At 36.0% G+C, this 22820-nt stretch overlaps 1 protein-coding gene across 3 annotated transcripts in view; it reads right to left on the reverse strand.

Annotated features, from left to right (window-relative positions):
• The window catches only part of khdrbs3 (KH domain containing, RNA binding, signal transduction associated 3), a 110026-nt gene that overhangs the window by 30971 nt on the left and 56235 nt on the right, over positions 1-22820 (reverse strand). For all 3 annotated transcript variants that reach the window (XR_006246998.1, XR_006246997.1, XM_043217160.1), the window contains exons 2-6: positions 19439-19557; positions 8123-8239; positions 4683-4829; positions 3837-3976; positions 2615-2801 (exon numbers count right to left, since the gene is read on the reverse strand). Coding sequence is in view for 1 of the 3 variants with exons in the window: in XM_043217160.1 (XP_043073095.1) it covers positions 2615-2801; positions 3837-3976; positions 4683-4829; positions 8123-8239; positions 19439-19557 (710 nt within the window). In the remaining 2 variants the exon portion in view is untranslated. The remainder of the gene's footprint in view (positions 1-2614; positions 2802-3836; positions 3977-4682; positions 4830-8122; positions 8240-19438; positions 19558-22820) is intronic.

The raw sequence follows: 22820 nt of genomic DNA on the forward strand, positions 1-22820 counted from the left end.
CACTAAAAATACATTCTTTTAAGACCTGTTCACCGAAAAGTTCCTTAGGGAACCCAAAATAGGTCTTCTGAAAAAAAACTAAAGAAGCATCGAAGAAGCATTGAACCATTTTCAGTGACCAACTCTTAAAATAACTATTTTTCATCTTAGCATAAATAACATTTTGTATCTAAAGAACATATTTTCCACTTTAAATAACATTGTGCATCAAAAGATTGGAACCATCAATGCCAAGAAGAAACGTTAATTATTATGTAAAAACTGCATGGTTGTTAATTGTTCTTCATGGCATGCATAAACCAATTATGAACCTTCATTCTGAAGATATAAAGTTGAGAAAGTTGAGTGACAGCATAGTGACAAAATAGTGCACTCTTCCTCCACGAAGATCTCAATAATTTCCCCCGAATTGTCTAGAGCTGGCTCTCGGGACAGTCAGAAGATCTTTCTGTTTCCAGTACGATCCTGACGAGGAACATCTAAACACTGATTCTCAGTGACAGTTTCAGATTTATCATCCCGCAGATGTTCGGATCGTTCCCAGTGATTCAGACTCCTGCAAAGACGCATGTATCCAGGCCGCGGAAACGATAGGGAACAGCTGGCGACTGAGTCGTTTCCTCTGACCCCAGCGCATTCGAACGGCGCTCCCCCTAAATAAACCTGTCAGATGTGGTTAGATATGGCACTACAGGGCAGAGTGCCAACTCCACCCACCTCTCAGGGCCCGCCATCTGTTAAATATGCCACAAGCGAGCCAGAAGACCTCTGAGACGCGCAACATCGAGAGGGGCTGGCGAACGTTCAAATAAGCTCAATGTATTTGAAGTGGTTGTTTTGCGACTCTCTCTGATAAATTAAAACTCAGAGCAGTGGAAATCTATAACAGTGTCAGAAGCAAGCGAGCAAATGAGACTATTTTTCCACATAATCTCGTACAAAAACAAGTAAATCGAGCAGATGAAATGATTTAGGATGTCTCCGATAGACGGACGCGCCGCGTACCGTTCCATTACGACTGACAAATGAAATCAGCGTCGGAAAACATTCATTTCCGCGAGAGCCTTGGCAAGCTATTGAGTTTGTTTTATAGAATTTATCGATATGAAAAATGTCAACAATAAAACACTGGCTATTATAGACATTTATCATGGATCACTCTCGCTGTCTAGACAGGTACTTAAATTACTGTAGCAGCTCAAATAGAGTAAGTGTGGCGCTTATGTTGCTTCTGCATGCCTGGTGGCACCAAACTCTGAAATATGATTCATTTAGACATGTCAAGATATTTTTACAAAGACATCTTAGGGTTAAACAGAATAAACGTGGTTAACTATAAAACAGAAACCAAATCGAAAAGGTTCAAAAGACAGTTACGCCAGCGCAAACCGTCTTTTGGTGTTACTGTCAGGTTTTATTAGACACGCAGTGAAGCTTTAGCTTAGAAAAGGCATGGACAAAGTTATTTTTGCACCTGACCTTATTGAATAGGCATTTGTAGGAGTTTCCTTTTTAGATGCAAAATTGATGAGCATTCAAATGAAACACGCAACGAGTTTTATTAACGTTTAATTATGTAAAATTACTGGCATTTGCACCATTGTTTGACGCGAAATATCGCCAAGACATGTTATTTTTAATTTGCTTCTGGAAATTTGGAAACCTCAACTAGGAGTCACTCAATATAAGGTCTATCAAAACTTCTTCCAAATGACGGAAAACATAAACTTATTTTATTTCAGTTAATTACCAAGGCATTATTTGTAATTTTTAAGCATTATTACTAGTGTTGTCAAATGATTAATGGCATCCAAAATAAAAGTTTTTGTTTACATAATAAATATGTGTTTCATTTGTATATTTATTATTTAAAAATATTACATTTATTATGTAAAAATATACACGTCACGGCATATATTTTAAAGATATAAAAATGTTTTTACATGTATATATTTATATTCACATTAATATTTAAAATATAAAAACAGCATATTTTTCATTCATGAGTGTGTATTTATATATATATATATATATATATATATATATATATATTTATATATATATATATATACATAATAAATACACACAGTACATACATATACATTATGTACATAAAACCTTTATTTTGAATGTGATTAATCGCACTTCTTATTGCTAAATTACTACAATCAGTAAAAGTGAACAAAGCAAAATATACATGTTAAATAACTATAATTAAAACGGAAATAAATAAATTCATATGAAAGCCACATAACATAATTCCGATTAATGAAAGCTAATTACCATGAATAAAGGCTAATTAAGTATATTACTAAATAGTATAATAGTATAAACAGCACAGACTATAGTTAAATCTCTAAATGCGTAGATCTGGTGATGGCACAATACAATTAATTAAATCCCGCTAGCATAGCAAAAGCTGTTGTGAACGATATTAGCTTTAAAAACATATTTGAATGGATATTTCAAAAATCGAATAGAAATAGAATGTCATCCTGTCACCATTTGCTTTATACTATAATTTGATATTCATTAACTCTGTCTATAATGTTAGAAATATCCTTTAATATAGTCCCTAAACAGAGTGACGTCTGCAATAAAGCTAGTTACTTACATATTCACCGTAGGTATCCTGCACCACCGGAGGGGGAGGTCTGTAGCCGGGTGGGGGCGGAGCTCCTCGTGCTCTCTGTGAGGGAACGCCCCTTACTCTACTGGACGGAACCCTGCTGGGCGGAGCTCCTCTGGGCGCCACCCACCGCGGGACTGCGGCCTGAGGAGGAGGAACCCCCCCTCTACACCTGCAGGACATAAATATAAGTAATTAAATATAACTAGAGCAAGAATTCTTCCTCTAAAACATGAAAGCACAGTGTTAAAACGGTGTGGAAAAAAGGAAAGCACGGTGTAAAAATGCATATACACTTCAAGGGTAACTCATTATTTTACAGTTAACCCTATAAGTTGCTTATTAGCATCTATATTACATAAGAAATGTATATATATATATATATATATATATATATATATATATATATATATATATATATATATTAAATTGGATAACATTATGGCATTTTACATTGCTTTAACATAAAAAAATGATACATAAAATAAAGTAACTTTGTTTTTCGGTAATCCACTTTCTACTTAGACATTCTTCTAACAACTACATATCAACTAGCAGTCATTAGTAGACTGCTTAACATCTTCTAACACTTTTTTGATGGGTTCTCAACACGCTACACACTTACTAGAAACTTTGCAAGTATATGTTAACTTATTCAACTAAACCTTAACCTAACAGTCTACTCTGAGAGTTAGTAGACACGCAATTGCAAATGAATGAGTTAGTTGACATGTAGTTACTTAGTAGTAATGTCAAAACAAAGTGTAATTAAAAAGAAAAGAAAAAAAAACAATATTTAGCAGCGCAACTGTTTTCAATATTGAAAATAAAGCTTTGCCTTTTAATACGCATGAAATGACAGATCTAGTCTAGTTTCTGGCTATCATTTATGAAATAACAATACGCCGTTGATTATATCCTATTCACCAATGGAACATTACTTTGACGGTTTGATTGAATTTTCCTCTCCAACTATGATGAAAATGAGACTGGTTCGAGGAAATGACATTAGTGCCAGTCCACGTGAGAATAAATCCGCCGGTTATACCGCGCGAAACTCTCAGTGGAGTTTTAAATCCTTTTCTCATTAAACGGCGGGGAAAAAAAATTCAGCGAGCAGAAACGGTGAAATGAAGGAGTTCTAGTGTTGTTTACATGTTATCCTGGAGTTCAGATGTGGTTGCAGTACAGCGGTCCGCTGTCGTACCTGTGCGGTCCCGGCGCTGGCGTTCCTCTGCTTCGTGTGCTGCTCTTTCCTCTGGCCGCCGGGACTTTGGCGTCCTCCGAGCCGCCGTTCAGATACGTCAGCTCCTGTAGCTGAGCCTGTCTGATCTCGTCATTGTAGTCCTGTACCACACACACACACACACACACACACACACACACAGTTAATGAGCTGTAACGTGAAATAATGATCCAGTTGATTTTCAAGGAGAAATATATGCCCCCTGCACTCCCAAACATGCACAAACATGTGTTTTTCCCCAAGAGGAGGCATCCTGTTTATAAATACTAACATTTAATCTAGCTTTTCATCAGCATAACAGATATGACTAAGAGATGTTATATACACAAAGCCAATATTACGCACAAACGAGAACATGTAAGATTTCCAATATAACTTTTTTTCGCAGTATAACTATTTTTTGCTTATAGTAAGCATGTTATACATAGGTTTTTTGTTGTGCTTGTGTTTTAAAATCGTACAAATCCAATAAAAAAAAATCGTATATATTGCCTGAAGGTAATGTAACGGTTCATGAAATTTATTAAAACTTTATTAGCAACTTACTTTGCAAGACTCTATTTAAGATCCTACCCAACACTTATAAACAGATACCTAAGTGACTGTTAATAAGAAGAGAAAATTATAGTTGTAGTCAGAGATCAATTCTCACTGTTAACTTGCTATTCACTAGCAAGTCAACAGTGAGAATTGATCTCCAAAATAAAGTGTGACTGAAAACTGCTTCTTTTTTCAGCGTGCTGAAGCTTCCTCGGACAAAACGAGAGTGCATGACGCTGATGCTCAGTTTGTGTTTGAAAGACGTACCGGAATGAGGAATTTTTTGATCTCCTCCAGAGCGTGACCCATTCTCGCGTACGCTTCAGCGGGCGGCGCGAACACCTCGATCAGCACGTGAAGATCTTCGTTAAGGTGGTGATACTTTGCCTCTCCGCTCTTTCGCAGTTCTTCTTCCTGTTACCAGAACCGCGTGACAAAAACAATTATACATTTATGAACGTTTGCTGCGCCGGTACAGGAACTAAAAATAAACTGAAAAAAAATGATTTACAAAATAAATCAAACGTGAGACATTCGATGATGGCGACCTTTTTCCACCACTGAAAGGACACTGAGGATGTGAATCAATAAATGAGCCAAATTAATAAACCGCCCATAGTGATTATGTCATGCATATTCAATTTAATTAAAATGTAAATTCCATATGCAAACACATTAACACCGGGCAGCGAGGGGGGCGGCGCTGTTAGCTTGCGCGAAGCAAAAGAGCAATCGAACAGAAACCATGAGACAGAACCATGGCAAAGAATTACATCAGCCCACCCGTCAGATGCACAGATGACGCCGCTTTATTTTAAAAGCAGGGTGAGATTTTAGTTCGGGAGCGGAGCCGTTATGCGTGTGCGCGTCTCCTGCTCTTCCTCTGATGTCATGCAGTTAATCTGCTCTCTTTAAGACAGTCAATGTTATGCAAATGAGATGCTAATTTCATCCACAAATCTGCTGTTTACTGAAAGAGGTCATCTTAGTGCAGATATGTGTGTGCATGCAATGGAGGTATGCACGGGCTAATCAACTAAAAGTCCAACTTTTACTTTTTTTTTATATTTATATATGTTTTTATGTTCCATTCATTCTCTTTAAAGCCACACTTTATTTGCACTGAGACTTTTGCATCATTTAAAAACAACGCAAATAAAAAGCTCCTTTCGATTCGATTCAATAACTATTTAATTTGGTTTGAATGTTATTCTTTAAGATGAAGAGCAGTTTTGTGGAGATCGTTTCCACCAGTGAATTCAATTAATTAACAAATAAAATGTTGACATTTTTTAAATATATAAACTATTTTTTTTTACATTACATGGCAGAAACAAAAAATAAATAAAATAAAATTGGGAGATTAGTTTTTTTATTTTGTGTGGGAACAAAATAATTATGAGATGTAAACTAAAAAGTAAAAAACTGAAGCAAGATATTAATTTAGAATTGCAATTTGTAAAAATACAGTTTAGAAAAAAAGTCTGAATTGCGAGATTAACTGTCAAAAATGTCATTAATTTTTCATGTTTATTCCATGGCAGAAGTAATAATAAAAAAGTAATAATAAATGTAAGATGTAAATTTAAAACCTCAGAAAAAAAGTCAAAATCGCAAGATGTAAACTCCGAAATTAAGAGAAAAATATGTAAGAATTACAGGCTATTGTTTCCAAAATCTGTGAAAATAAAAAGATGTAAAAATAATTCAGAGAAAAAGTGACATAAAAAAATTAAAAAAAAATAAAATCACACAATTCTTTACTTTTCATTTGTAAATTAAGAAAATAATACATTTTTGCAAGTATTTTTGTAGCCTTTTTTCATTATTCTGTGACAGAAACGAGCTTTTATGCAAAACAGCGTTCTCAGAAGCGCGTTTTTCCACATTTACCGGCGAATGCACACATATATGTGAAGTTTTCTAAACTGCTTCCAAAAAACAAGCTCTTGCGGGGTTCGGGGCGTGTATGTTTACTATCAACATCGTTTGGTAAATTCTGTGAAATTCGTTTCTGTGAATTCTAGAACATCAAAGAGAATGATGAGCTTTAAGCAAATCTCAGCTCTCTGCTGTGGGACGGAGCTGCAGGAGAATCTCCAAACAGCTTAAAAGCGTGCAGGTGAGCGTTCCAGATCCAAACCGGCCAATTTGCGCAGCACAATTCCCCCTCTCGCGCGCTTTTCTCCACAGAGAGCTTGTTCACCAAAATCTGACAGGACCGGAGGAGTGCAGCAGTCAATAACAACACGCCCAATTAGTAGATAAAACCTTCCAGAACACCCTGAGCTCTGGAACAGCTGTCTGAAGGGAGAAGATTGCTGGGGTCTGAATGTAATTGCGGCACGCTTATACATGCACACATCAGAAATCACCTGCGGCTGAGCTGTTCCGAAACGGCCCGGAAAGCAGAGCTGCACGCACACAAATCTGTCAATAATTTAAAGGATACGTATCACGGACTTTCCTGAACATTTTAACATGAATATTGCATGCAACAAGTTAGCCAATTAGAGCCAGCTAATTAAAGGTACAGTAGCAACGACCGCCTGTCTGAAAAGCAAGGAGGAAAAAATACGTTTTTTTTTTTCCCATGAAGAAAACTACTGAGCGAGGAAGCATTCGTCAAGAAAATTCCAAAAAGTGACAGTGAAGACTTCTGCGATATTTTAAAAGATTTCTATTTCATATAAACTGTCCCGAACGATAACGTTTTAAACATTAATAACATTGTTTCGGATCAGCGTATTAAAAGTGATTTCTGAAGGATCACGTGACGCTGAAAGCTCCATCGCGGGAATATATTATATTTTAGAATATAATCAAACAGAAAAACTTTATTTGAAATGACAGTATTTTATAATATTACTGTTTTGTTGCATTTTTAGACTAAAAACCCTGCATACAAAATAAAAGTCTGAAAATATTCACATATATACTTCTATATTTCGAAAATATTTAGATGCATTTAAAGGTACATATTTGTATAATTTATATTATATAACAGTATATTTAATATACCAATTAAATGCAATGCATACCTATATCAACGTAATAAAAACGTGCCAGGGTTCACGTACCGAACCTCACTCATTTTATGCGCAGCAAAGCACATATGAAAAGGCAAAAAGTGCAAAGAGGTACATTTATGAAACAAGGTTGGTAAAAAAGCATGCATGTGTTCGATTTATGTGCATAACATCGCCAACTACTGGTCTGGCCTGAGCAATACAGCGCTATTTTTTTTTTTTTTCATGATCCGCACGTGAAGCTTTCCAAAAACAAAACAGAAAGGTCGAAAAAGTCCTATAAGAATGCTTCTGAATAGACAGTTCAAGTCAATTCATTTAGAAGTAATCTGCCGTTTGCCAATAAGCCCAAAAAACCTGTCAGGCTCCATCTCTCCGTCCCTTTGTCTCCTGTGTTCTTTCTCTCTGACAGGACGCTGACGTTAGCATTTCTTTATGGCATCGTATCCCTCTTTCCAGGTGAGCGGCCCATCAGCGGCCATCGATCGAATCAATCGGCGGCGCGCAGAAACGAGACGTGCTTCAGATCGTTCGGATCGCTTCTCACCCATGACGGCGGAGACAACGAGACTACGCGGCGAAAGACGGGACAAAAACCAGCGGTTCCTTCCTCATACATACCGATTGACGACCCGGAGGGGGGGAAAAAAACACTGATAATGAGCAAAGAAAGAATACCTTTTCTTTGTCTCTCATGGATCCCTTGCCGAGGATGGACATCTTGGTCAGCGTGTCCTCCTGCAGTCTCTTTAATGAGTTCCCTCGAGGGCCCAGGAGTTTACCCACAAAATTAAACTAATAAAGAGAGAGAGAAAGAGAGAGTTTTATTACACTTCATAGTACTGTCTTCTAATTACTACTCTCTAATACATAAGTTATGCAAAATGACATTCTAAGTATTTCCTCTGGAAAAGCAGTTAAACATTTATCAAAGCCACACACTGGTATATTAAATACTGTATTTTTCTTGCCCACATCAACCAATTAAACAGCACCGCTTTCATTTCTCTTACCCACGATCCCTTTTTTTACTGGTTATGCACGCTTTAATGATCAAATATTTCACTAAGACACCGAACTTGCTTTTTTGTTCAAACTCCGAATTAGTCGTTTGAACTTTGAAGAAGGAAAAGAGACATCAAATGTTTTCTATGCAATGGCCGGCACTTTCCATTGATTTTAGTTTTTATAGTTGGCTAATTATAGGTACATTGAATAAAATGTTGAAGGTTAGTCAACTAAATGAGTTCATTTAAAAGCTGCAAAAATAAATCGACTGCAAACACTCACCTGAAAAAAAGTTGTAAATTCAGTGAATAGTTTTTTAAAATACATACAAATATATGAATTTGGATTCTTCGTATAAAATTTGCATTTTCATCCAGTCAGTTAAGTTATTTCACTTTAATGGCAATGGAAAGAAAGTGCAGTAAAATGATAAAAATTGTCATGTTTTGAAGAAAATGTTCACTTAAATGGCAAAATAATTGAATGCTCAATAAATGTATATATATATATATATATATATATATATATATATATATATATATATATATATATATATATATATAAATCACATCCAAAGATTTTTAAGTTATATATCATATATGTTTGTGTACTTTGTATATTTTTATGTATATACACATACAATATACATTTTTAAATATTCACGTTTACACATTTATATATTCATATTCTGATATTTTATATATGAACATATTTTACATTATATAAACATATTTTTCCTAAAAATATACATGCATGTGTGTATATATATATCTCAACTAACACAGTCTCACCCTAACTCGACCATTTTGTGTCAGTTTTTCAAGCACAAGGTACCCCTTTTGTGTCATTTTTCGACATGAAGGGCGTCCATTGTTTTATTCAATTATTTGTCTTCTAATGATTTGCTTGCATTTCATGTATAAATACATACTTTCATTGCAGCACCTAACCTAACCCACCCCTAGCCTAAACCTACCCGCTTTTGACCAATATAAGACACACAAAATATATGATTGCAGTCATGGGTATTTATTGCCAAAACTGACCCCAAGCAGTATAAAAGCATTACAAACAAGCCGTGTTGCATTCCAAGTCCTACTGAAGCCATACGGTGTCTTTATGCAAAGAACACAAAGTTTTAATCGCTGAAGATGATCCTGCTCTGTTATTCGTGCTCACAACTCATTCAAAGTGATACTACCGTTTCGTAGAATGGCGCAATCGGTAGCGAGACATACAAGAGCCAATCGCGTTTCACAACCAAAGTTGACGTAAGGCTTCTTCTGGCAGCATTTTCTGAATTTGCGCACAGAGACCGCAGCACAGCATGGAGAAGCGACAGATTCCTCTCACAAATCAATCATTTTGCAAGACCGTGTTGATTTATAAATACGAAGCATACACACATATATTATGCAAATGCAAATCTTTATTATGCATGCAATTGTTAGTGATTCATTGCTCGACGGCACTTACATATCTTTTAAGCATTAAGTTATTTTATTAAACGATTCAAAAACTGTGCATTTTTAATCACGTTATATACAAGCATTAATCACAATTCGATGCATGAATCAATATTTACTGACAAAAAGAGACAAAGAACAACAGAATCTCAGGCAACACATTGTTTGTTTTATTTCCATATGACCGAATAAGTCTGAAATAAACGATATCATATAAAAAATAATACTAATCTTGCTCTTGCAGTGAGCGTTCCTCTTGACAGAACCGCATCCGTGAAAGACACTTTACTGAATCACAAGAGACTCCAGATCTAAAACGCACACTGTTTTGTGTCACGGAAACAGGAGGCAAGGATCAAAGAAACACCAGACAGAAGAAAGAAAAAGAAAGGAAGATGAATCGGCCCAGAAAGAAGACAAAAGAAAGAGGAAGCGTGCAGGCTGTGGAGGTGAGACGCTTTCTGTGCTGTTCTTGTTAAAACGCTTCACCTGCGCCTGCTGTCCAGGCTTGTTAGCGATCTCAGCGCTGAACCTGGAGCGGAAGATCAAAACCTGCCACCCATGAAGACCTCTGAGAAAGCCACAGACGCAATCGCGGCGCACAGGTGACACGTTCTCAAACTTTCTCGGCTACTTTTTCAAAATAGAAAGGCTCGACTGAACCTGACGGCGGAAATTTGAATCCCAGAATTAGCAGAAAGAGGGGAGCGGTTCTAGGTTCACACGACCTTTGTGGCAGGATGCATGCCTACTTTGAAAATCCAACAGAAATGCGATACTATATATACTGTACGGCACGTTCTCATATACAATTCATCTGCAAAAACAATAATAGACATGGGATAACAGTTGACAGAGTGAGATGTGGTTCTCCAGCTCAGCTCAGATCAAATCTCTTATAAGAATAAGAGACTCTCTGAAATCTCTGACTTATGAATGTAAGCCATCTGGGCAAATCGAAGTGCATTTAAACGTACGGATGCTACAGGATAGAAAGGTAATTGTGACTATTTCCTCACAATTCTAAACTATTCTGTGCTGTATGAATGACTTTATCTACACATAGGAGCATGATTAAAATGTTAATGTTTTGGAGAAAATGTTAAATGGCACTTAAATCGGGTTTTCTTTTTTTTGTCCACACTATAGAGGCCAATGAAAGCCAATCTCTTCAGAAACTACAATTCAGATTTAGTGTTTTTTTTTCAGTAGAAACAACAGAGAAGGAAGTCCTGAAAAATTTGCTATTGATATAATCTTGCTGATCACCAAAAGCAACAACTGAGATGTTCAAAAGATCTCATTTTTTCGATTTCTCTTCCCAATGGTGGCACGCAATGATTTGAGAGACACTAATCCTGATACTTAAGACATAATCATCTCACGTGCTTTATAGCAGTGTTTCTCAACCGGTGGGCTGCGGGGCCTATTCTGAGCGTACGGCCGAAGAAACATTAACAACAAAAAAACAAAATTCGAAATGTTTTATTTCAAAAGACGTGCATGAAAGCCGTTGGCACTTCTGTCAGATGCAGTTTAAAAGACTGCCTGGGAAAAATGCGCCGTCTCGATTTAGCTGAGGCGAGATGAGACGTCGATAGGCTTAAAGTCGGTGTCGTTACTTTACTGTTTCATCAGAAAAACAAACTATCCTGTCCTGTTCCAATACGTACGCTTTAAGCACTAATATGTATGTTTTAGGCACAAAAATGGACTCTTTAGGTACAAACGTGTACCTTTTGACAACTCTGATAAATGATATATATGAAATGAGATGCATGTCTGCTTTACACTTCCTGTACGCGTCCCTGCGGCGTTCCTGTCAATCCACGCATTGGGTTTTTAGAGCGCTGTACGTTCTGCTGCTGATGGCTGTTTGTGGAGCAGCTTTCATTAGATGTCTGTTATTTACAGAGGCTTTTGTTTGGCTGCGCTTTAATGGTGTAATCTGATGATATTAAGGCTTGTAAATGACAGCGCGGGCCTTAATCTGGACATTAAACACAACACCGAACTGCGTGAGGATTTACGGAAAGCCGCAAAGCTCTTAAACACACCTCAACAGGCGCAATAAAACACACTCTGGCTCAAATATAGAAACGCTGAAATCTACATGGCGCGCGTGTTTCCAATGGAGAACATCTGATCAGAACGCAATAGATGCGTAAACCTTGACAGTTTAGCCAAGCTTGGATATGAGGAGGTGGAGAAAGGGCTTATTTCAGAACTCTATTCGACTTTAACTATCCATGAAGTGAAAAAGGTTTGCATTTTTGCACTAGTGAGTGTAATTTATACCTGGCCAAGGAAAAGTTACCCAAGTCTCTCAATGCAAGTCTACTATATGTGCCTTTATTAAGGCAAAACTAGAAAAAGGAAGTAGCTCAGCTTGCCTCATCAACGCATTATCTGAGTAGCGGGATACCATATTTTAATAATGACAAATTGAAAGCCCTAAGTATAAGCAATAGCAAAAGTGATGCTTGACTTGGCAAGGATTTATTAGTTTTCAAAAACACACCCGGCTTCTTGAAAATATTACCATCTCACGACAAAAAACGGGTGAAGATAATAACCGCTATCTGATATAAATGCACGAAATGCGTGTGGCCTTAGGAAAGTGCGTGTAGGCTTATAAGAAAGGCGCAGGCAAAATGGGGTAACAGCTCACGGGCAAAATTTTGATATCCCACCATGACATTCATTATGAATTCATTATAATTGCAGATTACATCAGGTAATGAGGGCAATTTACAGATCGTTCGGCTGATAGCGTCCTGACGCCGATGCTCAATCGCATACGGTATTCACTCCATTTTTCTCGAACGCTGTCAGAAAGATCTCAGAGATCCACGCGTCAGCTCGGTTTACTCTTTATGGAAATATCTCTCACCAATAAAGATCCGTTTGTTTGGAAACCTCTGAGAAGAAAGCCGCATTCTCCGCTCGACAGGAAACAGTCGGCACGCGGAGGGCTCTCGCTTCGGGTCTCGCCGAACAGCCTTTACGATGAGACTGACCTCACAGACAGCCGCGAGAGACGAAAAAAACACTTGGATTTAAAGGAATCATAAGCCTAAAAAAATACCGTCGTCACATTTTCTCGAGAGAAAATAAAAAACATTGTTAAATACACCTTGCGCAGGTCTACGAAAACTGTTCAGTCATAACGGCATTGAAAAAATGTCCAAAAAAAAAGGTTATGACTGAACTATTTTCACACCATAGATTTGAGAGAGAAATGAGCAACATTTAGTCAAATCTTTCCTTTTCTTGCCGCTCTTAAAACCAAACAGCACTGTTAAAATGGAAGTTAACAAAACCTCAAATACTAAAAAATGCAATTTTCTTTAAACTATATAAAAAACCCTTGTCAGACCAACAAAATTACACCAAATGTCGTCCCACAGTTGTCTACACAAAGAATTACATGTTGTTTTCTCATTATTGTCAGTTATTTGTTGTTCTGTGATGTAAAGAGCTATTTTTTTAACTAATCTTTGAAATTAGTATGTCTAGTTTTGAAGTCTTACAAACAAAGACAATGTTGTCTACTTATTAGACCAACTTACCAATTACATCATCATTCAAGATAATAAAGTATGTTAGCTGATCAAAAAAATAAATGTGTTTGTTTACTCAAATAAATGAAACCTCGGTTAGCAGATAAAACCTTTTTTTTTAAACATATAGAAAATGAATAAATAAATCGTACCACTTTCCAAACTTTTGAAATTAAAACTTATCACTTATAAATTTTTGATTTCCCCAAAAATATTATTTGGATTATTATAGTAAACAGAAAGTAAAACCATAAAACATTTTTGAATTTATTGATTTATGGATCGTTAAAATTAGTTATTATTCTTGTAAATGTTAACCAAAATAAAATATATATATACAAATCTTAAATGTATTATTATTATTATTATTATTATTATTATTTAAGCTAGTTCCCAAAACATTTTTAAATTAAATTTAACTTGATTTACTTAAATAACTAAAACTAAAATCGAAATTAATAAAAACTACACAGCCATAAATAAATAAATAAATATTTTACAAAAATTAAAATTAAAAGCAAAATTAATTACATTTATTTATGTTTTTGTTTTGTTTTGTTTTTTACTATAATAGGATCTAAATGATACTAAAATTACGCTGATATGCTATATGTCACTATCGAAACATTGACATGATGGGAACATTGGTTTAACCATCCTGACCAAACCAACATTGTAGCTCAACCAGTAGCATGAGTTTAGGACGGTGCTATCTGTTTGACTAACCAATGGCAAACAGTTTACAAAAAAAAAATCCCAAATCCAACATTATTGTCACAAAAATAACATGCCTCACCTTTAGAAAAACACTTAAAATGCATATTCACGACTTTCTAATGCAAAATTGACCAGCGACCATGTCCTCGCAAGACGAAATTAACCAAGAAAGAGTCCCTGTCTTGTAAACATGTGTCCCATAAATGAGGCTAGAGGTGACGTCCGGAGTAAAACTGTTCCAATCAGATTCATCACACTCACCCTTCGAGCTCTCGCTCTCCTTCTCTTCATCCACCTGTCAGACTGGACAAATTGAATTTGTCTTCCTCCAGTAGCTCTCTGAAGCTCTAAACAGCGCATTAGTGTCTACAGTCATCAGAGCTGTCAAAGGCAATCTGTTTAGTGTGACGCGGGGCGACGTGAATAGCCGCCGTATGACATTACACTGGCGCTCTCGCTCCGCCGCTGATAATTGCTTCATTTGAAGTGCCCGATCATTACGGCTCTAACGCTGAGGGCTCATGTACCCTGACATTCCTTTTAGCTCTGAGACGAAGTTTCGTTTACGAGACCTGACTTCCCCTTTCCTCGGGAGTTGTGTTCGCTATGACAAACCTGAAGTCAACAGGAAACGCCTGACACTGAACGGCGAGAGGCGCGGGTCGGAGCGTGTGTGAATTTAAGCCATCCAAGGTCCAAAAACACCAAGTTTTTACCAAAGTACTTGCCCAAACACGAATGTAACCCAATAGCCATTTTTGACTGCGTTCACAAAACACACGGTGCTGCTGTATGTTACCGCATTAACTTTTTAAAAAAGTTATTATATTCACAAACCATGGCGTTTAGATGTACTTTAAATAATGCCATGGTTTTGCCATGGCAAATGTTCAAAACCTTGGTAGTGCCATGGTACTTTTTGGTAAATGTATTGCTAATACAATGGTATTTTGGACTTTTTTTTACCACGGTAGTTCCATACAAAAACCTATTTTAAAGTATTGCATCTATTAGCACTTGATAACACTGTTATTTTGCAACTTTACCGTAGTAGCACCATATAAAAACCACGTTAAACTTATTCCAGCACATGCGTACCACACTACTATTATCTTAGCACCACAGAGCTTACTGATTATTGCTGATTTTAAACAGCAGACCACTTCTGTGCCCATGATGGACAGTGGAAAACGTTTCTCAGGCAATCTACCATAGTCTGCAGATCATCCAGTTAAAGCCAGGGACTCCGGAACAGAAGACAATTATATTCACAACACTGCGGCACACAAACACTTCCTCCAACTAGATCATTCGACTCACTGCACTGTGACAAATTTCATACTGAATAGATAATAATGTCATTATAAGGTCCAGCTATAATAGAGGCAAGGAGCCAACATGCTCCATGATCCACAAACATCTCGGGGGGGACCGGGTCAGGAGTAAAGCGGGGATTGTATTTAATAAACACAGGCTGACATTTGGGTTTGAGTAATATTTACAGTGTAGAGGTCTGGATGGAGAAGCAAATTGAAGCGGTTAACAAAACCCGTGACCTGACACAACCATTGAGACCAAACCCAACCGGAACCCTGGGAGATAAAACTAAATAAAATGTACTATATATGTATGTATTATTATATATTATATATATATATCAATTTACACTTGAAGGTGGGATGTTTCAACTCGATCTCACTGAACCACTACTAAAATGATGGAACAACATATTATATAAAATAAATAAATAAGTAAATATATGCGTGTGTGTGTGTGTGTGTGTGTGTGTGTGTGTACAGTATAAATTAAACAGACCCACACATGCAAATTAAGCTCTAATTATGCTCCGTCTGTTGGCGCATGAGCAAAATGAATTCTGAAAATTCAATATGAATACATACAATAATCATTTTTCCATTAATCGTAAATTCAATCCCAATGGAATTCTGGGGTTTTTCGGTCTCAGATTAGGTAGCAGACCTCTAGTATGGGTAAAAAAAATGAGAGTAGAGTGTGTGTATCTGTGTGTGTGAGATGTTTTACCCTTCACAGCGCACTCCCTCTGGGATCCCAGAGCCCATTTACAAACCCTCTTCAAGAAATAGCTCACACACACATTATCACCCTGCGCGTGTGTGTTCTCACACAGCTACCTGAATACATATATACATCACATCGAGGTGTGCAAAAGTGCGTGTATGCGCACAAAAGTGTGAGGCTGTCGATGGCCCACCTGTCCTCATGTTAGGAGCACGAATTGTTCATCTTTCCAGGGTTCATTTGTCATGAAGAGGCCAATTCACTTCTTATAATCGGTTTTATATGCTGCCATTGTATGTGAAAACTTTGAATCAGCTACCTTAATGGGACAAAAATTGGTTCTTTCAAATATAAATTATATATATATATATATATATATATATATATATATATATATATATATATATATATATATATACACTATATGCACACACACACGTATTACTATTCTCTTTTTTTCAAGTCTCTTATGTATATAGAAGCTGCATTTATTTGATCCAGCACACAGTAAAATGTTTTTTCTTTCTACTTAAAATAGCTGTTTTCTACATTCTATTTTTATTTTTATACAATTTAAAATGTCATTTATTCCTTTGATGTCAAAGCTTACCTATCAGCAGACATTAGTCCAGTCTTAATTCTGATCAATTATTATCGGTATTCAAACATTAACTGGTTTTTAATATCATCAATGCAATAAAAACATGACTTGTTTTTGCTATTTAATATTTTTCTTAATATTAATCTGAATTTATAAGGAAACTGATACTTTTATTTAGCAGAGATGGATTAATTTGAACCAAAGTGGCATTTAACACATTTAATTAATTTTTTAACTTTCTACGTTTTAAACATTATATTCATCAAAGAATCCTGAATAAATACTTTTAAGATCCAGATTTAAGACTAATTAAGATCATATATATATATATATATATATATATATATATATATATATATATATATATATATATATATATATATATAAAATATAAAAATACTAAGCAGTGAATAACTGTATCAGAATTAATAATAAAAAGAACCATTATTTATAATTGAGTACCAATAATAATTGATTTAACATCAAATCATCATATTAGAACGATTTCTAAAGGATCATGTGACACTGAAGACTGAAGTAATGATGAAAAATCAGCTTTATATCACAGGAATAAATAACATTTCACAAAATATTCAAATAGAACATATTAGATTTTTAAAATGTAATAATATTTTTGAATATTACTGCTTTTACAGCCTTTCTAACCAAATAAATTCAGCCTTGGTGAGCATAATAGACTTCTTTCAAAAGCATTATTAAATCATTAATATTCCAAACTAAGATATATTTTGTTTATTTCTTATACAGAAAAATATCAGCAGCTGAGTATAATGATGAAAGTGAATAAAAAAGGAAATCATGATTACGACAGACATGAGCACACGCTATTCTCCTTCCGCATGTCCTGTTCATTTACCTTTCGTCAATGAAACACCTCCTCAGAAAAGGAAAAAAATCACAAACATGCTGTTCTAATTATCATCTATCTAAAACCTTTCACTGCCCTAAAAAAGCTTTTTTTTCTGAATAGAGCCAGACATCTACACCTGCTGCTTAAATTTCTCTATTTCTCTCATTTCTCCTGCTGTTTGTCGCCCTTTCACCCTCCCAGGACGGAACGGTGTGAATTAAAAACCACGCAAACAAAGAAGCCCATTAAATTATGTTGGGAGCGCACGCTAAATGAGGTACAGAAAGAATTGTTCCTCGTGTGCGAGTCCTTTGGGACAACAGCTGGAATATATGCACGCGTCACACGAACACACACACACACACACACACGCGCGCTCAATGCTATGATAATGTGATAGTCTGCCTTCAAGGTCAAGCTCACCTCTACGTCTGTGGAGGGAGCAAAAATCATCAAATAACACACTCAACAGCAACAATATGGAAATTAGGACCATTTTGTGCATGCTTCAATATCCAACTCGTGTTCATATTAACATGTAGCTGCGCCGTGAAGTGCTTTTCATCCTTATGAATGACTGTGGTATTTATGTATAGAGTGAAAGACACAAAGGTTATCAGCTGTGAAGGAGACATTAAAGGTGCCGTATGTACATTTTTGACGCTACTAAAGAGTACACCGTAACATGTTTGCAGATATTTAAGAAACATGCTAAGTTGACATACTTTTTTAATCTGGAAAACAATGCAACAGCGACCCGGAACAAGCTCACTGCCTGTTTATTACAGGTTGCCAAGTTGGCGGAAAACACAGCGCGTTTCACTATCGTTCATCGTCACGTGCGCTAGTTCCTGTTTGTGTCCTCAATCTGGCAACCTGCGTGTGCGTTAAGTTTAAGTTTGAGAAAAAAACCCCTCTCCGATATTTTGAATCCGGAGTTCAAACACTACAATTCAAGTCAATTCTACATACAGCACCTTTAAGAATTTCTTTCTACAGCATCTAATTATTTTACACCATAACAGAAAATCGTTTAGATTTTGGACAAATTGCCACTGAATGTTTTTTTTACTAGCACTGCAGAAATATTAAAATAATCAATCATTCAAAAACGTACGTTTACTGAAACCTTGCTTAACAGATTTGGAGTATTTTAGCATCACATCCCTTCTCAGCAACAGATCCTCTGCAGCGATAAAAAACATCACAATAAACCACAGTCTAGCAATACATTTACTTTAAACCATCACTTCTAGCTAAAATATGAGTCTATAATCCATAACACCTCCTGTAGTGACAAAGTACATTGCATTGTTTTGTTTTTAAAATCCATATTTGAACTATTTTGAATTGTTTTTGCTCATAAAAGCTGCTTGATTTGTGCATATTTCTCTCCTAAATCAGACAAGATCGCGTTTCACTGCAGAAACCAATATTATAAGCAAATATGTCATATTTTAGCTGAAAGTAACAGTTTTACATGCTTTACTGATGGATATATATATATATATATATATATATATATATATATATATATATATATATATATATATATATATATATAGATATTGTTTTTCAATTGATGGACTAGACTTATTCTGACGGCACCCATTCACTGCAGAGGGTCCATGGGTGAGCAAGTTATGTAACGCTAAATTTCTCCATATCTGTTCTAGTTGGGTGTAATTACAGTGTCATATCACACACTGAAAGCTTTGTTGTACTTACTTTGGGAAACTGTTTCACAGGAATCAAAACCTTCTGTCCAAGTTTCATGTTCTTGTTGATGACCACATCGATGAACTTCTCGTCCTCTTTGTCTTCATCTTTCTGAACCTTTTCGATTTCTGTTAAGAGAGACAGAGACAGGAAGAGTTCGTCATCTTTATCCGCGTGAATCTCAGGTTCAGATAAGCTCAGTCCTGCCATTTGCCCGTTGTCATTTGTACCGAGCGTATTTTGACTGATCAGTGGACTGTGAAATAGCTTCCATTGGCCACGCTGTAATTTAATTGGCTGCGCTTATAATCATATCTGATAGACATTTCTCTGTGATTGGTGGATATTTCTGTCGGTGAGGCAAGCGTTGTCTGATGAGACATTAAAGTGTGCAAATGAGCTCTTCGAACACGCAAAGAAGTCTTTGTTGTTGTGGGACACAGTGGGGTGCTGGGATATTAGTTACATTAATGAGTTCTTGTACGAGTGAGGGTACTCATGATGCAGTGCATTATTGGTACGGACGGGGTTTGCAACTCATTGATGTACGCAGTGGAAAACAGTAAGGGAAAAAAAAAAACAGTAAGGTCATTTCAGAGGCACTGAATGGGACTTTCAACATCCACATGAACCGGACAGCAAAAAATTGCTCATTTAATCCAGACAATTGTTACAATTATTTTACTTTTCAAATGACTTCATATTGAATTTAGTAGAGTTTCGGAGAAAATCCTCTACAATTTCCAGATCAGAACATGTTGACTTGTGTTAGACATTGATTTGTGCGTCCTCGAATCTTCATCAAAAAGTAAAGGGCTGTAAAAGCAGGTCTTCTCAGGTTGGTGTGGTACATCTGCGGTGAAACGTAATTCCCATCCCATTGTAATGAATCAGTTCTTTTGTAGCTAAAACTTGGATCACGATATAAACACGGTTATCATCTTTGGTATTGGGAAAAAATAAAAAACGCAACTTTTCACTTAACTGTTCTCTGGCTCAGCACCACTCACACGTACAGGGACATCTAATCTCTATCCCACGTCGAAATATACATTAAAATTGACAGTATGACAATTTGTCTTATTGCTTATTTGTCACATTTCGCAAAAACTGTGGTCTCAATTTGGCTGCAAAAAGAGAAAGCACATTGAACGTGAAAGAGAGAAATACAAAGAACAAATAATAATTCTTTCATAATTTGGGGAAAATAACCGTTAACACTGACACTCACAGCTCTTCACTACCACACGTCAAAATAAAAGTCCTTATTATTTTTAAAATAATAATTTATAGAAACCTTTAAGGTATATCATTTCCTAACCTTCATTTTTGTTATTAAAATGTGCATAATTATGAATTATTAATAGTAAATATACACTGTTAAACTAATATATAATCAATGATGAAATTTATTTGATTGTTTTTGACTAATAAAATCTGAAACACTTTTTTTGTTGTTGTTTTAATGCATGCGTTCATGTACGGGACACACTGATTATTGGATAATCATAAGAAATGCAGGTTTTCATCATAAGGTCTGCTGTTTATTTAAACGCTGAATATTTAAAAAGATATATACGATGAGATAATACTGCTGTAAGGCTTATGCCATTAACTAACAACTTTATAGCTGACAAAAGATATTTTCATTTATTATTAAAAATTTACTGTAAAAATTCATGTAAAGTCTGCGGTTAGTCAAGGGTTAATAAGTCTTGGACCGGACTAGACAATGTTTTTATGTAACCAGAGACCGGTCTCGAAGGAAAAGAAAAACCTGATGACTAATTTGGAAGAATTTTATGCAACTGGCCACTGGTTTTTAACAGTCCTTAACTTCTTAACAAACATTGCCAAAACTTTTCTCAGTAAACCCTAGTCATTAACTCTTAATGAGACTGAGAGCACTTCAAAAGAGTTTAAATATGAAAAGCACTTTTAATGTTCTTTTCCACAATCTGTCATCTTGTGATGCTTATTGCACTTCAATATTCAACTCTCTTTTCCATTATTTGTGCTTTGGTGAGGGCAGTTTATGCAAAATTAAGACATACCACGTTCCCTCAACTAATCAGAAAAAAAACAACACTTCTATTCAAAAAGTTATGAAGAGTCATCAAAAACAAACCCATTCTGTCTAGATTAAATCTGAAACCATTACAATTATTAGAAATTGTAGAACACATGCTAGCATTGCTTAGCATTATCATCCCCGGTTCGGTTGCTGGGAGACATTGCTGTCAATCTAAAGACTGTAAAAGCTAATGGTTAAGTATGAGATTTTATATTTAAGTTGGTACTTTATGCTGGGGATTTGACGTTGCCTAGTTAGAGTATGTTGCCATGTCTCATCTGGGATCCGTGTGTCAAACTTTATTATAAAATATCAAATTAATATCTACGCATAGCTACTCAGAGAGCTGGGAAGAGAAGAAACGCTGCAGTCTTTCCCCCGCTTCGTTTCCCAGGTCCACAGAGACAGCAGATTCAGTGGGCTGTGGTTCATCTCATTGTTTCGTATCATTATTCCTGTAGTCGAGGGGCACAAAACGCACCCAAGAGAATACTGTGAAATATATAAATTTCCCTCCTTAGATAACCAGCAGCCTTTACAACAGAATCTCCATTCAGGAGATTGTGACCTACCAACAAATATAAGCTCTGCAACAATAACAGCTATATTTTTTATTCGAGGATAGTCCACAGCCTCCACTTTGCACGTATTTACCAAACCAAAAGTTCACCTCTTTTCTGTTTTCACACTTTAATATGTCTTTTCAGGCGCGTGGAAATATATAACGCACGCACGCATACACATTTAAACATATTACAGGTGTGTTTTTGTGAAAGACATTTTCACCAACGGTGCATCTATTTGAAATATATCTATTAAATTGTAATTGACCTAATTTTTTCCAGCTATTACTCCAGTCTTCGGTGTCACATGATCCTTCAGAAATCATTCTGATTTGCTGCTTGATTTTATGAATAGAAAATGTAAAAGAACAGCTTTTTTGAAATAAAAACTTAACAATGTTTACATTTTTACTGCCTTGTTTGGTTCATTTAATGCGTTCTTCCTAAATAAAAGTATTAATGTAACTAAAGATGATGTAACTGTGTCCACTAAAGGAATTATGAGAAATCCGTACATAGAAAGTCAGTGCATTTGTCTTAAAAATTATAATAGTGACTTACTATGCCTGAAATACTCAAGCCACGGGACTATTTCAGTGCATTTTACACCTGATGAAAGATTGAACATGCTTTGTGAATAGGATGCAGTGGCTTACCTAAAAAAAACATGAAGCGGTGAAGTGCACCCCTCGTTGTTGGGGTCTCAAGACTCTATATCCTCAACACGTCAAGATAATGTAATTCCCGTCCAAAG

Source organism: Puntigrus tetrazona, chromosome 19 (assembly GCF_018831695.1).
Source record: "Puntigrus tetrazona isolate hp1 chromosome 19, ASM1883169v1, whole genome shotgun sequence".
In the NCBI taxonomy this organism is placed as follows: domain Eukaryota; kingdom Metazoa; phylum Chordata; class Actinopteri; order Cypriniformes; family Cyprinidae; genus Puntigrus; species Puntigrus tetrazona.